A 16,792-nucleotide genomic window follows, 5' to 3' on the forward strand; every position below is an offset into this window, starting at 1 on the left:
AATGTAATTAACATTTCTATTCCTTTATTTTGACGATCCAATACTTAAGTCTTTCACTTTCTCTTCTGTCCAAATTCATAGTCTTTCCGTCAAAAATAGTCATTTAGAATACATGAATTGATAAAATTGGCCCTCAATAAAAGTCTCTCTATTTCAAAATCATGAAACTCAAACCCAAACCTAATACCTCTTCATTATAGATGATTCTTTTTTTTCTTCCTCATACTATTTCTCCAACACTCCATCTATTCAAAATCACGAAACCAAAATCCAATACCTCTTCACTGTAGATTCTTCTTCTTCCTAATACTATTTCTCTAACTCTCCATCTCCAAATTACTGATCTCTCAATTTCTATGTCAACCTCCTTACCATAATTCCTAACCCTTCTGCAACAAATCCCTCTCTATTCCTGTAAGAGCTCACTCTCTCATCTCTCCATTGACCCTCCAAGAAAAGATCTTACAACTCTCAAATAATGTTTCAGGGATCCCAAGACTTGGAATCCCACCTTAGGAATTGTGATTTGAGTCTCTCCATAGAATTGCCACTAATGGTCTAGGTGTCTCATTTGAAAGTGGACTTGTTTCTTCAGCTACAAGTTTCCCTCAAGTTATTCTATCAGGACGCTTTGGTTCTTGATTGGATCAGCTGTTGCTGTTGAGGCTAGGGCAATGTATAATTGTAACGACCCGAAAATCGGACCGCTACCGGCGCTAGGATCCGGGTCGACTTAAGGCCGCCGGGACCCGTAGCAAGCCTGACATAGAACCTGTGAACCTGTATAATCCCATACATGATCAACAACATGCATAAAAATTAAAACTTTTCTTTTCATAAACATTAACCAAACTCAACCTGTGCATAAACATGAATATAACCTTGATCCCTCTGTGGGATCTCATCTGTGCCCTCAATGGGTGATATATCATCTGTTGAGTTGGTTTACATAAACATCATCAAAAACTCTAAGATCATGTGTAAAAGGGATACAACAATCTATGGTCAAGCACACACTAACGTCCATAAATCTCATTACATAACTATACTGTACTTTTACATTACAATTTGATCATATCCATTGCTATCTATTACATAAGCATGACTTCTTTACTCTATCCGGACTCCCGCACTATACTGTACCTGCAAGCCTGGGGGTAAAGGGAGAGGGATGAGCTAGAAGCCCAGTGAGTAGAGCTAGTAAAACACATTAACACTATGCTCAAATGGAATGCATCATAACACAAACAATTCACATAAGGGTTGGGTGAACTTGTCACCAATTAGTCCAAGCTAACATAGTGCCAGGCCGTAGCATGGGGTCCTGGTCTTCCTGTCATACATACATCACTTACCATTATTCCAGGGCCTCCTCTGGGCTCCTGGTCTTCGAGTCCACAATCGTGCCAGGCCGTAGAATGGGGTCCTCGTCTTACATTTCCGTGCCAGGCCGTAGAATGGGGTCCTGGTCTTCCTGTCATGGACTAATTGGGTCATCCAACATTCACCCACATCAACAATAAATGATGCAATGCGGCATATTCGTGAAACTAATGCAATCATCCTATTGCATAATCATGATGCATGGAACATGATAAAACATTTAATTTAAAAGATTATGTTTAGTTCCACTCACCTCTGGCTGACTCTGACAACACCGAAGCAGCTGAACTCACTGCTGGGGTCCTCGGTTCCTCGGGTCCGAACCTACACAGGTGGACTCAAATGAGGGACCAAACATACGTAATTACAACTCTAATATACTCCCCAAAAACCCCCTAAAACATCCTGAAAACATCACAGAAAATATGCATGAAATGGCTGAACAGGGCACTTTCGGCGGCACCTTCGGCGGCCGAAAGTCCTGGACAGAGACGAAACTCAGCTAGGTTCGGCGGCACCTTCGGCGGCCGAAAGTGCCAGACAGAGACGAAAGTCTCTCTTCGGGGGCAGCTTCGGCAGCCGAAAGGCCTGCCTCCCCAGCCATGTTCGGCGGCCGAAAGTACCTTCGGCTGCCGAACCTGGTTTCTGCCAAAGGGCAGAAACTTGGCTCCCTTTGCCCATATCGCCTCCAAACCTACCAATCATGCATATTTTTCAACCCAAAGCATGCATACAAGTTCCTAGGGGCCTCAAACAAGTATATACCCCATCTACAACACTTCACAAACACACAAACAAGATACATTGTTCACCAATCATCAAAAACCCAACATTTACTCAAACATGCATATATCCCTAAACATGCCATTCTACCCCATGAGTCTTGCATAAAACTTGTTTAAAACACATAAGGAGCTTAAGATCGGCTCTTACCTCTTGAAGATCGAGAGGGAGACGACCTAAACTTGGAGATCCACGAAAATGAGCTCCTGAGTTCCCAAAGCTCCAAAACTTGTTTCAAAAGCTTAAATCTTCAAAACCAAGTGAAAACAAGTGAAAATCTTGAAAGATTTAGAGGAAGAACATCAAAAATGGGTGAGAGACGGCGGAGAGCTCACCTTGGCCGAAAATGGGGAAAAGCTCGCCCGTTTTCGGCTAAGGGACCCTTTTATAGTGGCTGGCCAGACCACGTTCGGGGGCCGAATGTGCCTCCGCATGCATGCCATGTTCGGCGACCGAACATGAGGTTCGGCGGCCGAACCTGGACTTCCCTCACTCATGCTTTCGGGGGCCTAACGTGCCTCCAAAACGCATGCATGTTCGGCGGCCGAACTTGACTTTCGGCGGCCGAACCTGGGTTTTCCTCCAAAGACTTTTCATGCAAAAACTCATTCAATATCATACTCAAAATCATCAAGCACATTAAAATATTTTTATAAAACATGATTCTACCCTTCCAGAGGTCTCCGACATCCGAGATTCCACCGGACGGTAGGAATTCCGATACCGGAGTCTAGCCGGGTATTACAATAATATTAGGCAAGCAGGGTTGATGTTTTGACCTCATAATATTAATGTTTTTAGGGATTCCAGATGGGGAGAAGCCAAGAAACTTCGGGGAAGATCCTATGGTGGTTTCTGCTTATACTATTGAGTATGTCAAAGGGTTTTCAAAGTGAGAATTGGAAGATTGGTGGTGGTGGTGCTGATCGGGAAAATGGTGATGGATTTGGAGAGAAAAGGGTGTTGAGAGAAGTTCACAATGGCTCTTGTTGCAAACACTTTACTGTTTACGAATTGGAGAAATGGGGCAATTTCCGTAAATATTCCTCTTCAATGTTGTGGTAAACATTCATTTTCTTGGAATCTTTTAATCCACTTCATAATTTTTAAAAAATTTATGAGAAAATCAATAATGTCTAAAGAAAAATGAGAAGATATGAGAGAGAAGAATATGAACAAAAAAAAAAGAGAATCAACAATGGATAAAAGAAAATAGAGAAGATATGAAAAAAAAAAAAGATAGAGCGATTTTACGTTGAGAGGGTTTTAACAAGTCATTAAGGGTATTTATGGAAAAAATTCTCACCTCTCACTTTTGACTTTTTGACCAAACGACTATTTTGAATGGAAGAAAAAGTGAGGGACTTAAGCATTAGGTCTCCAAAATAAAGGAATAGAAATATTAATTATGTTAAACCTCAAGGACTAAAAAGTAATTTTCCCTAAAAATAAGAAGTCAAACCTTTTATACACGACACCGTTTCAGGCGATACTTGTGGGAATGATTCGCAGGCGCATAAAAGCCCCCAAGGGCCAGAACTCATTGCAAAAGCATCATCAGGAGGAGCTTGGGATTAATGGCAGCACCAACAGCAACGACCCAGGTAGGGTATCATCAACCTACCACTCTAGAAGAAGTCAGAACCCTTTGGATTGGTGATTTACAGTATTGGGTCGATGAAACCTACCTCAGTTCCTGCTTCGCTCACACTGGCGAGGTCCTTCTCTTTCTCTTATTCTCTCCCTTCAACCTATACTAGATTATATATGCGTTTTTATTGCTTACATGTATGTATGGATGTTTGTGCGTTTATTACTATTTTCTATTCCAGATAATTTCTGTTTCAGCTGCTTGGTGTTTGATTTTCTAGAGATCATTTGTCGTATGCAAGCGAAGGTTACTGGGTTATTGCTGTTGTTGCTTACTGCACATCTTCGAGGGAACAATGTCTTCCCATCTTTGTAGAGAAGCGCTTTCTTTCTTCAAAATAACTTTAAGGGACCGCAAATTCAGTTTCAATTTCGTGAAATAGAAAGAAGTTTTGGTCTTTACTAGGTGAAAGACAGCGCTAAAGATAACTTCTTTGCTTGCTACAGATTTCGCTGGCTTAGGATTGCAAAATATGTTATTTCTTTTTTTTTTTTTTAAGTGAAGAAAATTATTGAAAGCAACCGAATTACAAAGGGAACCAACCCATGTCCCATCTACGAAGAATTACTAAAACTCTTATATCTACACTAGGACAACCAATGCACAAGGAGTTTTCAGAAGCTATCAAACAAAAAGATCTCGGTTGTAAGGATTCAACTTTTGCAACACCATGTATGAAATCCATGGGGCAGCAAAAAATTAAGGACCAGTGAGCAAGTTTTCTCAATTAATTTCACTACTGAACAAACCTTTCATTTTTGCTGTTTCTGAATTTGAAGTAAATCTCTTTGTTAAAGGGCCCTGAATGAGAACCGATATAAGAGACTTGCTTAAACTACCTTGGGCATTTCTTCATGTGCTTCTGTTTTTGACTCTTACTATGTTTAATTGTTAATTGGGTTAATTGGTTGCATTGTGTGCTGTTTTATAACAATGATTTTGGTGGAGATGTAGTAGAAAATGCATCACAAATATGAATATATTGCTGCTGAAATACCCCTGACCTGCTTTTAATTAAGACTTCAACTGGTCCTAGATGTTAATGGATGTGCATCTTTGAGGTGTATTTAGATTTTCGTGCAAGCTTGTAGTACTTGCCCTCCATGCATTGATACTCTGAAATGATTAAATACAGGTAATTTCAATTAAGATAATACGCAACAAGATCACTGGCCAGCCTGAAGGTTATGGGTTTGTGGAGTTTGTTTCTCATGCAGCAGCTGAAAGGATTTTACAAACGTACAATGGGACACAAATGCCTGGAACTGAACAAACTTTCAGGCTGAATTGGGCTTCTTTTGGCATTGGAGAGAGACGGCCTGATGCTGGACCTGAACATTCAATTTTTGTTGGGGACTTGGCACCTGATGTTACTGATTACCTCCTGCAAGAGACATTTCGAGCCAATTATCCATCAGTTAGAGGTGCCAAGGTTGTGACTGATCCAAGTACTGGACGTTCTAAGGGATATGGGTTTGTTAAATTTGGTGATGAGAATGAACGAAATCGTTCTATGACTGAAATGAATGGCGTCTATTGCTCAACCAGGCCAATGCGTATTAGTGCAGCAACACCAAAGAAGACCACCGCTTATCAACAGCAATATACTGTAGCCAAAGGTCATATTTGGTTTTTTAATTATATTAGGAAATTAGCTATTGGTAATAAGCAAGTGTGACCTGCCGTGCTTCCTGAGTTCATATTACTCTTTCTTAGTTATCTGACTTCTCTTCATCTTTATTTTGAAATTTGGGAGTATTTCGAAAGATGTCTTGCTGGTTGACCTGTTATTGTCGTATAATCTGGTCTTAGTTTTTTTCTGAGTGTTGGGGGTAGGTGCTGAGTGTCTAAATCAGATATCTAGGTGCTTGGGAACTAATGCAACAAAACTCGTAGCGAGGTAGGTTTGATTTTACATTTAACATAGTATAGAGTAGGATCTTTAAGTGCCAAGGAGCAATGATTAAATTCTTCTTTATTTTTATATGCCATCTTGCAAAAGGGATGGTTTCTCAGTCAAGTGTGTAACTTTTATGCTTCAATAGTTTCTCGGACTAGAATTTGCTTGTCTATCAATTTTGCTGCAGCCATATATCCAGTTCCAGCATACACAACACCAGTCCAGGTGGTTACAGCTGATAGTGACATCACTAATACCACCGTAAGTTAGCAATATAGACCTTTGAGGAATTTATTGTCTTAGTCCAATTCTCTTACTATCTTTTCTTTTTGCAGATATTTGTTGGTAACTTGGATCCTAATGCCACTGAAGAGGAACTGAGACAAACATTTTTGCAGTTTGGGGAGATTGTCTATGTCAAAATTCCTGCAGGCAGAGGATGTGGTTTTGTACAGTTTGGAACTAGGTATGCTTGTGTTCAATAAATAATAATTTTCTTCTTCCCATTCTTCTTTCTTTTAAAATGTTCTATATAGACACTTTTAAAATGTTCTATATAGACACGTATGGTTATTTATTTTTATGGTGAAGCTTTTGGTAATTTAGTAAGAAGTTTGGTGTGTCTTTATTAATTTCTCTTCCACATTGTCATATGGTACAGCGTTGCTATACCTGTCTTATCAGTAAGAGAAAAGAGGCAATCATAAATACTGACAGTGAATGGGGACACACAGTACTATTGCAGAGATAGTCAAATTAGGGCTAGCCTTTATTTTATGCAAAGCTGATAGTCATGGTTTACATGTACCTTGTGTTTTGTGATGTTTCTGACCTATGCCGATCTGTTTGGACAGGGCATCTGCTGAAGAAGCCATACAAAGGATGCAGGGTCATGTGATTGGTCAACAGCCAGTGCGCATTTCTTGGGGCAGGAAACAGGTATTTCCATTTTGAGATATCTAGTGAGAATATTTTCTGCTATCTTATATCTTGCAATGTGATGCTTCATTTCTAATCCATAAACAACAATTTAAATTTTCAGTTTAAATAAATGCCATGAAGAAGGTGAAGGATACAGTTCATGATGGAATTCTGTATGGAATATATGGAATATTGTGGAATAGTTTTTCTTTTCTTTACAGTAGCCTTGCTAATATATGGTACTGTCTTATTGTAGGATGCAACAGGAATCTGGGGTCAGCAAGTTGATCAGTGGAGTGCCTATTATGGTTATGGACAAGGTTATGATGTCTATGGTTATGGGGCAACACAAGATCCATCATTATATGCATATGGTGCATATGCCGGTTATCCACAGTATCCTCAACCGGTAAGCATCTCAACACTTGCTGCAACTATTACAGTTTGACTTGGTGTTTTTCGTTATGCTAATAGTAGCAACTTTGAAGAGTAACTTTGGTCGTTTAGCCCTTAATAGCTGTTCAAAAATTATTTAATTCCTTAAAAGAGCAGTATATAAAGCTAAACGTCTCATTATATGCCATTCTTGGCACTTCATTTTTCCCCTTCCTTTCAAATAAATAGTTGGCGATGTCCTAAAGAGACTGGTAATATAATTCTAAGGGTGATTACAAATATACATGTACAAAGGTAAGAAGTTTTGTACTGGCAACCTAACTCCAGTGAAATTTAAATCTATCTAGCTGGTATATGAGTTCTGAACTTAAGGCAGAGAACCCCCCATTAGATTTTTTTCCAAACATGATGAAAATAAAAAACCCTGGAAGGAAGTAGGAGGGTCTGATTCTTTTCTTTTCTGTGTCTTGTGAATAGATAAACTCTGTTAAGATGTTTACTATCTAGTCAACCTTGGGAGTAGCGATATGGACTTGGCTACATGAATTTTCACATTTTCTATAACCACTGTTTCCGAATGCTGTTGAGGAAGAGATGCTTGGTGAACTAAGCTGATTTTTTTTTTCTTGAATAAAAAACTGACAATTATTGGATCACCCAATTTTTAGGTTGATGGTGTCCAGGATATGACTGGTGCTCTTCCAGTTGTAGAACAAAGGGAGGAACTTTATGATCCCTTGGCTGCACCTGATGTTGACAAGTGAAGTATCTCTTCAACTTTGTAGTGTATCTAGGCCCTACATTATCTATATTTATTGGCTGATTATTGATTTGGTTCTTTGAATTTGATTGTCAGGTTAAATGCTGCTTACCTTTCTATGCATGGAAATGCCATATTAGGCCGGCCCTTATGGATGAAGACGTCATCACTTACCCAACAAGCTTAGGCATCATGGTCCTCTCTCCGTTCAAATTTACGGTACTCGTTAATATTGTTCTGAAGACTGCAGTAGATTAGACAGTAGATTTGAGAAGTATCCTTAGATGAGGGAAATCTGCCGGCGGCAAAAACATTCTTGATATATGTCTATTTTGCTTAGTGCATGCCATGCAGGCGGAGTATGGACAGAGAGAAAACATCTAAAATTTGATGAACCCTTTTTTACTGGTGCATATTTTATTTGTAAAGGAAAACTTAAAGCTTAGAACTCTTTGATCGTTGGCAGGCGAGGCTTTATTCTCTCACAGGAATATATAAAATCACTTCTACAGATGAGCTCCTCTCTTGTTCCAGAAATCCTGGAAAATTGGACGAACAACACTTTTGAGCCACTCTTACCGGAAAATTATTCACTTGACCGTTGATTATAATGAAACTGAATTTATAAGATTTTTAGTATAAAACAGTTGTAAAATATTGACATAAATTACAGATTAAGAAATTTGAAAGTTAAAGGTTGGTTATTTATTTGTGAAAGTTACTGTGTATAAAAGTAATATAGCCATTTCTTTTAATTTTATTTTTTAAAATATCACCATCTTTTGCAAAAGGCGGTTGGGGTAAACTTTTTTAATTATTTCAACTATTATATTCATTATTACACGGTCCGAGTTTTGCTCTACGAACCCTAAATATGAGTTTTAAGTTTGTACAGAACTCAGATCAATCAAGTTTAGCTCTTATTTCTCGAAATCAGTTTTCATCATTTCGATTTTAATCAGTATCACCTCCTGATTGAATGGGCTCAATTCTAGAATTGAATTGTGATCAGGTCCTCCTATGACTTCCAACAAATATTCCATGGAAAAATTCGAAGACACGGACAAGTATTTAAACATTCAAAAATAAAACAGTCAATTGAAAACCAAAAGGAACTACAGTTCTCAAGAAAATACAGTTCTACGTTGCCGGAATTGAAGTAAACATGTATTGTAGCAATTAAAATTTGAGAATACGAGAAATAAAAAATTTAAATTGCTCATTTTAATGAAGGGAATGGAGTTCTCTTTGTTCTCAGATCATAAATACTTAGCCAACCAAGGTAGCTCCTTGCTGCCTTTCAATGCAAAGGCCACATCATCGCTGCAAACAGTAAAGGACTTTGTCAGATTATAATGCTGGAGCAGCACTTCCGCTGTACAAATAGATTCTTTTTTGGAAAAGAAAAACATGATGAAGCCCATAGTCACATTCTGGATCTTGACAGTTGAATTATCATGGTTAGCATTCTCTAGCTTATGCATGTTTGACAAATTTTAGTTCAACAATAATTTCTAGCAAATTTCTAGACTTCGTGGGTGTAAAGCTCTTTTACACCGTACATGTATCCCAAGTCCTAATCTGCTCCACTCTTTCCACATTGCACCACATAAAGAAGGAAAGAAAGAATGATTCTTATCTCAAGGTTTGGTTACTGAAACTTTCTGATAATTCCTTGCATGCAAGACTAGTGTACCACTCACACTAAAAGCTAGCTTAAGGGGGCTAGTTCAAGGGGAGGAGTAACTATGGCCCATATAAGAGCCATGTTATCCCTTTTCACAACCCCTCACGCTCAAAATTTTACTGGTGCGAGACATATTTTCAGGAGGCCCAACATCGAATAGGAGGCTCTGATACCATATTAAATTTGAGTCAGGTTTAACTCACCCAAAAACTAACTCAAGCGAGGAGTGCCTATAGCACATATAATAGGCACATTAACATTTCCACAACAGATGTAGATTCAACAGTTTCCAACATCCTACAGAAGGGATTCTGCTTACAGATCAAAGATCATATTCTACTGAACTGCCAACATCAATAGGACTTGTAGTCATGGCAGAAATACAGAAGAATCTCTGGGGAACTAACCTTGGAAAATTGAGCTGCAACTTCTGCAACCTGTGCCTAGCTCCATTTTCACACAGAATTATTCTGCTTTCACCTAGCATGCATCTGGCAAAGCAAACCACTGGATCAGAAAAATAATTATTTTGCATACGTGTTGAGAAGGGAATGCTCCATATGGCTGAATAACATAAGCTCAAATATGCGTGAATATGGGAATGTGGTTTTAGAACTTATGGTATCCATTCGCAGAATAGATAAAAAATAAATAGGGAAGATGCAGCTTAGAAGCATGCTTATTTTGAGTTGCCTTTTAGCAACAGGGTTAAGGGACTATCAGCAGAATGAAGGGATCATCTTGTAAATGACACATAAGCTTGTGTTGCCAAACATTAATCTAACATGTACAAAGAAAGAACACAGAGAATATTTCACTTCTCGATATCAGTTCAGTTTTTCTTGACAACTAGTTAGGTGTCAGTATTTTCCATCTGAGCCCAACTAGGACAACCAAAGATATGGTCATGACTACAACTGTTCTTCAATCTTCAATACAAGTCTTCAAAATTCATCAAAATTAGAGTTAACAAGGAAAATATTATGGCTCCCTTAACAAACTAACAAATAAAAGGAATGACTTACCCAACTTTTAAGAGAGTGTCCCAACCAGGAAATGCTTCTCCGTTGCTAGTACACATACATGAAACAGTAATTGCCAACTGTAACACAAAAGTACATTATAGAAATCAGAAAATCTTTGAACTTGAAAATGCTTGGTATTATCTACAAATGTTCCAACCATCCCAACTATACCAGCTAAGTTGTTTACATGTGATATCAAAGTGCGCTAATTATCATTTTATACCAGACAAAGAAGTTAACGCCATGGTAATGAACAGTGATGAAAGCATGTAATATTGCAGTTCCCTACTTCAGCTTTTGACATCTTCAATTTTCTTATAAAAAACAGAGGCATAGATTCACAACATTGCCAGTCCAGAAAGAATAGTCGTAGAAGTTTAAGACTTTGACCTTTTCAAAGGTTGTTTCACTCATCCCTGTTTTATAGAGCTCATACACCATAGATGTCAAGAAAATTTTGCTGTGTTTAGAACAATTCTTCATCACCTGTAAAAAGGAGAAATAAAAGAAGGAAAAACAGAAGGAAAACAAGAAAGCTCAGTTATTCACTAGGACATATACAATCAGCCAATCATAGTTGCAGCTAAAATCCTTCTCCCCATAAACTGATATTCATTTTTTTCTAAGTAAAATATAAATAAAAAGCTTCCTTTTCTAATGGGACATTATTTCAAGGAAAACTTTGGTCATTGACCTCTTATATGAATCTCAAAGATTCTGAGTCATAGCCTCATAGTGAAAGAGACAAATGCATCTACTGAGACAGTGAAGCAAAAGTGTCAAAAGACAACTACTAACAATTTCTGTGATTTATAGTTGAAAATCAACTCACTTGAATGTGTGGTGCCTGGAACATTTCCTGGATAGCTGCCTCAACCTCTGACATACCAACAAGGCCTTTTCCTGGAAAGTGATGAGATGTAGATGTACTTAGTGCAGAAACAACTATGCATTATGAATGAGAAGATAGTAATTCAAAATGGAATTGCATGTATGGTTTGGAAGTCTGCGGCTGACCAAATAAAACACAGCAGTTCGATAGAATAGAATTTAAAACCATACAAAATTGCAGAATATATAGGAATAAGAGTACTATTATGCCTAAGGGAAATAAAAATATCTTAGAAAATATTAAGACAGAAACCATTGGATGTGATCAAATTTTTGTTATTCCCATAACAATATTCTAGATGGATTTTTTATTGTTTCTTTGGTTGGGAAGATCAAAACCTAGTGTGTCAAAAGTATATGTACCTGCAGGAGTTGAGTCGGAATATGAATTTAATTTCTTAAGATGATAGTCAGCAATTTCTGCTGCACGCCTGCATATCTCCAGAGCACGACGTGCATCTCCTGAAATAGCTGCTACCTGAAAAAAAAGGCTGCTGGCTCAAAATATTTACAAGATGATGCTTGGAATAAACATTTAATCAGGAGATACCTGTCCCCTCAGTGCATAAAATTAGTATATGAGATACAGAACAAAATGAAATACAGATGGAAAAACAATTAGCACAAGGACAGACCTTCCTTGAAGCAAATTCTATAGCTTGCTTTTCAAATGCATCAATTCCTTTAAGCCGACTTGAAATGATTTCCTGAAGCTGCTGATAATTATAGGGTCCAAAACAAAGCCTTTGCATACCCATACGGCTTGAAATACGAGGAAGCAACTTTTCAGGAAGATCCATAGTATTTGCAATTCCTGAAGATCAAATTTTAAGTTGTAACAAAGAAATAAAAACACAATCAGTATCATCTATCATAAATAGTATCACTTAAAGCGTTGTATAAGAATGAGAAACAAACAAACACACACACAAACAGAGAGAGAGAGAGAGAGAGAGAGAGAGAGAGAGAGAGAGAGAGAGAGAGAGAGGGAGGGAGGGAGGGAGACCTATGACAATCAATTTCGAATGTGGCTTAGTAGGCCAGTCAAGAATATTGTACAGAACCTGGGATAGAGAAAAGGTCACGCATATTACACTTTTCAATCTTTATTAACATTAAAAATTATGTCCACTATAAAATATCTGTGATAAATTTTTATACAGTGAAAGAGATGCTTAAGTTACCGACTGATTTCGGGTTACAAGCAGATCAAGTTCATCAATAAGCAGAATACAAGGTCGGTCATCTCCTTTTGCCACTTTCTTTCCACCCGAGAATCGTTCATTCAGCAAATGGAGAGCCTTTTTCCAGCTGACTCTGTGTCCACTTAATGCTTCGTATATAACCTGAGAGAATGCAGGATATGATATTGTACATCAACCAGACAATCAGTCAAACACTGTCATTGGATAACTTTCACAAATATCGTACCCTGTAAATATTCTCTGGTGATGCTAACTTTAGACCATTAACCTCGACAAAACAATATGGTTTTATACTTCCTGCATCAACTTCAGACCTTAGGTTCCTCATCACCGCAAGTACACTCATTGTCTGCAATTTCATTGCCACAAAAAGATTCCATGAGTTTTTCACTTTGATGACTACCTTTTGGAAGAATGCAACAAATTTTTTATTGACTAAAGCCAGCAGATTTTTACCTTGCCAGTTCCAGGAACACCATGAACATAAAGGCAGCGCCCTAGACATTGATCATCGCAGATGGCACCTTTTATAAATGCAGTCATCTCTTCCATTTCTCTATATCAAATGTGTCAGCCAGTAGAAACTATAAAATAAAATTGGAACAGAAAAGCATTAAGTTCACATACTTATTCCTACAAGGTAGAGACTTTGGCAACATGGCCAACAGAAGTGTTTCTTTTGCTTTCTCCAGTTCAGTCTTCTTATGGCATCGCACATGTTGTGGGATTCTCTTTGTCCCTATCTTCTGAAGTCCAAAGAACTGGCCTTTGCGAGAGTTCTGTCATCATAAAATAATTGATCACTTCAAGTATGGAGCAGCTGCTAAGCTCAAAGCTCAAAAACATGCAAAAACAAGAATGTCCATACAGCAGCCAACCCATGAGCTGAGGATGTTCTAGCTTGTAAGTTCTTCACACTTTCCTTTTCATACTCGATGTCTTCATCTGAACAAGATTCCTCATCCTTGGAAGTACCCCAGTCTTCATCACTATCAGCATCTTCACCATCCTACCAAATGACGACGTGGTAGGATTAATTACCTTTTGATATGATGAATAGCAACATTGCTTTTATTTTCTTACCTCTTCATCATTATCAATCTCAGCCATTCGCTTGAAAGTGTGCCAATGAATGTCATATTCATACTCACACAAGAAAATATCATCTCCTGCATTACTTGCCTTTGCATATTCCTTAGGATTCATAACAAAGCAATGCCGAATAATAGATTCCATCTGCAGCATCAAGCACTGAAATGGTTATGAACTTCAATATGAAAATTTCTGCCACTCGGGGCATGTTAAATGGTTCTAGTAAAGGCACCACGAGGCACATGCCCCAGGACCTGAAATGTATACAGGCAGTTCAAGAGTATGCCATTGAGCAAACAGAGTGAGATGTGAAAATAAAAATAATAATAAAACACCATGACAACACAATGAATGTACAGAAATTTGGTAGTAATGCAACTAGAAAAGCACACAGGTCAGGAAGCTACCTCTTCTACTAGACAACTTAGTATTTTATGTCAATAGAGATCAAGTGAACAAATAATAATTAAAAAAACCATGTCAGAAGATCATAGATCATTTCAACTATGCAACTTATAGTGGTCAGATAAGATAACGATCACAACCTCAATGTCAGCAAAATCATTTGTTCTATAAAGCTCCCTCCTCAAATTATGAGGCTGTCTTCCAGCATTAGTTTCTTCTGGAATCATATACCATCGCCCCTTAAACCAATAGCTGCCATCCACCTCCTTCCATATGCTGTGAATAAGAAGGGGAAAGCTCAACACATATGAACTTAAGCCAATAAAACACTACAAATTTAGAAACATATATCCAAATCAAACCTCTCAATATGAGCAGCCCATAAGTCACTAGAGAGAAGCTTCTCCCTCAAAGTTCGAGCAGGTCTTTTCCCCTTAGGCGGCGCTGGCAACTCAACCTTCATACCCAATTTCCTGGCCTCGCAGAACCCGCAAGTCCAATCCCCTTCTGGGACGTCCTTTAGAGGAGGCTTCAAGCATTTCAAATGAAAACCACCTAAACAGCCATCACACTCAATCATTACCGCTTTCCCTGCTTTGAAGCACATTCTACACTCCTCCACTTCCGGGACCTCATCATCAGAGCTGGCATCCTCTCTTCTTTTCACATACACATCATCCCCTATTCCAAATTCCCCACCATCGTACAGCACTTTCTTATAATAAACCCTCTTCATATTGCTCTTTTGCTCACTTTTTGTATTCTTTGATGCCAATGCTCTTGTTATCACCTTCTCTTCACGCCGTTTCCTCTTCTTTGTCTCCTGGTAATCTGGTGAAACAGGAGAGAATGAAACCTCAACCACTTTAGTACTCGATTTTGGCGTTTTTGCGGATTCATAATCTCTCTTGATTTCTGGGGTCTTTGAAGATTCATTTTTCCTTGAATTTCTTCGGGCTCTTGAAGAATCCTTAACTAATTTTTGAGGTTTTTCAAATTCTTCCACCAATGAATCGTTGTTGGGATTTTCAAGTCGTGAAATGATATTTTGAGGGGTGGAAATCTGATCAAGCTTAAGAGATAATCGACGAGACGATCGGCGAGGAAGGTCAACAGCTTGTGGGGTTTGAGGGGTGAGAGAGATTGAGGAAGGAGAAGTTTGCTTGGGTTTCTTTGAAGGGGATCGGAGGTTTCTCCTCGGAGTATCCACCATTGTGGGCAGGGCCGGTGGAGACAGGGGCTTAGCTAAGGTTTTGCAGAGAGGGAAAGTGTGGGGTTTAGATGGAGGCTGAGAGAATAAATGGCGGGAAACGTTCCCCCTTTAACCCCCGGCTAACTCCGTGCCAGCAGCAGCGGGGTTTTTTTGCCAATTTGGTATTGAGCCAAACAAATTTTTTGGCAGTTTAGTTTTAAAAAAAATTAATTGTCATTTTGGGCATGGCACTCTTAATAGTGAATTTTTTTTTTTTTAAATATATCAGCCGATAGGGGGATTTTTACCGACCGATATTTAATTTTTTTTTTAATTATAAATTTTGATTTTGTGTTTGTGTGAATGACGTCGGACAAGACATTTATTTTTTTTTATTTTTTAAGTATTAATATATTATAATAATATATTTATATTATATTAATTTAATAATATTATTTATATTATAATTTTTTATAATAATAAATATTTTTATAATTTTTAATATATTAATATATAATATATTTTATTATTAATACTTAAATAAAAAATTATAACATTATGTAATTTTAATATCATAAAATTAATATTATATTATAATTAAATATGTGTAAGTTATACGAAAGTAATATAATAAAATATAAATATAATTTTTATAATTTTAAATAATTATATTAATTTATTAATTTATTTATTTTTAATACATTATAAATAATTTAATAATTTTATATACATTTAATTTCAGCATAATATAATTTTATAATTCTAAATACTAATATATTTAATTTATTAATATTTACTATATTTTATTATTAATATTTAAATAAAAAATATCATTGATGTTATATAATTTTAATATTATTCTGTGATTAAATTAATTAATTAATTTTAATAAATTATAAACAATCTAATAATAATATCAACTTTATAAATTACTGTATATTAAAAATAATAAAATTTATAAAATATAATATTTATGTATTAATAAATTTATAATTAATAGTATTTAATTACAGTATTACCATAATAATATATTAAAAACAGTACTCTTATAATTTATACTATTTAAATTGATAATTATTTTTAACTAGTATTATTCAATAAATTTAGTTTTTTAAAAAGTAATTATTTTATTTTTATTTTTTTAATTATTATTATATTATAATAATATATTTATATTATAATAATTTGATAATATATTTTTATAATAATAAATATTTTAATATTAATATATTAATGTAATGACACTATAATTAAAAATAATATCAATTATAAATTTATTAATAGGTAATTATTATATTTAATTTATTTTATATTATTAAATTAATATAATATAAATATATTAATATTTAAAAAATAAAAAATAAATATTTTAATCTCACATAGCACTAAATTAAAATCTATAATTAAAAAATAAATTTAAACGTGGATCGATAGATCTCTATTAGTTGATATATTTTAAACAAAAAATTTTATGGCGCTTTTGTCAAGAAGGTCTCTCCAA

At 36.4% G+C, this 16,792-nt stretch overlaps 2 protein-coding genes, 1 non-coding gene and 1 pseudogene across 4 annotated transcripts; 2 read left to right on the forward strand and 2 right to left on the reverse strand.

Annotated features, from left to right (window-relative positions):
• Window positions 1–267: 267 nt before the first annotated feature.
• LOC110599748 lies at window positions 268–3,231 on the forward strand (annotated as a pseudogene).
• A 472-nt stretch (window positions 3,232–3,703) lies between these two features.
• LOC110600107 (polyadenylate-binding protein RBP47B') lies at window positions 3,704–8,305 on the forward strand. 2 transcript variants are annotated; one of them, XM_021736840.2, is made up of 8 exons: window positions 3,704–3,884; window positions 4,953–5,436; window positions 5,905–5,978; window positions 6,053–6,183; window positions 6,572–6,656; window positions 6,895–7,047; window positions 7,703–7,799; window positions 7,891–8,032. In XM_021736840.2, exons 1-7 carry the CDS (start codon window positions 3,744–3,746, stop codon window positions 7,796–7,798), a joined length of 1,164 nt encoding a protein of 387 aa, XP_021592532.1. In that variant the 5' UTR covers window positions 3,704–3,743; the 3' UTR covers window position 7,799; window positions 7,891–8,032. The 2 variants fall into 2 exon arrangements, with proteins under 2 accessions (XP_021592532.1, XP_021592531.1); XM_021736839.2 differs by having other exon boundaries at window positions 3,705–3,884; window positions 7,703–7,794; window positions 7,891–8,305.
• A 531-nt stretch (window positions 8,306–8,836) lies between these two features.
• On the reverse strand, window positions 8,837–15,416 carry LOC110631067 (origin of replication complex subunit 1B). The gene is made up of 16 exons (XM_021778777.2): window positions 14,462–15,416; window positions 14,240–14,375; window positions 13,686–13,838; window positions 13,471–13,611; window positions 13,230–13,381; window positions 13,059–13,158; window positions 12,829–12,951; window positions 12,582–12,743; window positions 12,404–12,461; window positions 12,033–12,211; window positions 11,761–11,875; window positions 11,339–11,409; window positions 10,897–10,992; window positions 10,507–10,583; window positions 9,889–9,972; window positions 8,837–9,117 (listed from the first exon to the last, which is right to left on the reverse strand). The coding sequence occupies exons 1-16, from the start codon at window positions 15,310–15,312 to the stop codon at window positions 9,054–9,056; spliced, it is 2,562 nt and encodes an 853-aa protein (XP_021634469.1). The 5' UTR covers window positions 15,313–15,416; the 3' UTR covers window positions 8,837–9,053.
• LOC122721843 lies at window positions 13,701–13,778 on the reverse strand. Its single transcript, XR_006348628.1, has one exon. It is a non-coding gene; the product is annotated as a small nucleolar RNA snoR28 (small nucleolar RNA).
• Window positions 15,417–16,792: the final 1,376 nt, after the last annotated feature.

This window comes from Manihot esculenta, chromosome 14 (assembly GCF_001659605.2).
Source record: "Manihot esculenta cultivar AM560-2 chromosome 14, M.esculenta_v8, whole genome shotgun sequence".
NCBI lineage: Eukaryota > Viridiplantae > Streptophyta > Magnoliopsida > Malpighiales > Euphorbiaceae > Manihot > Manihot esculenta.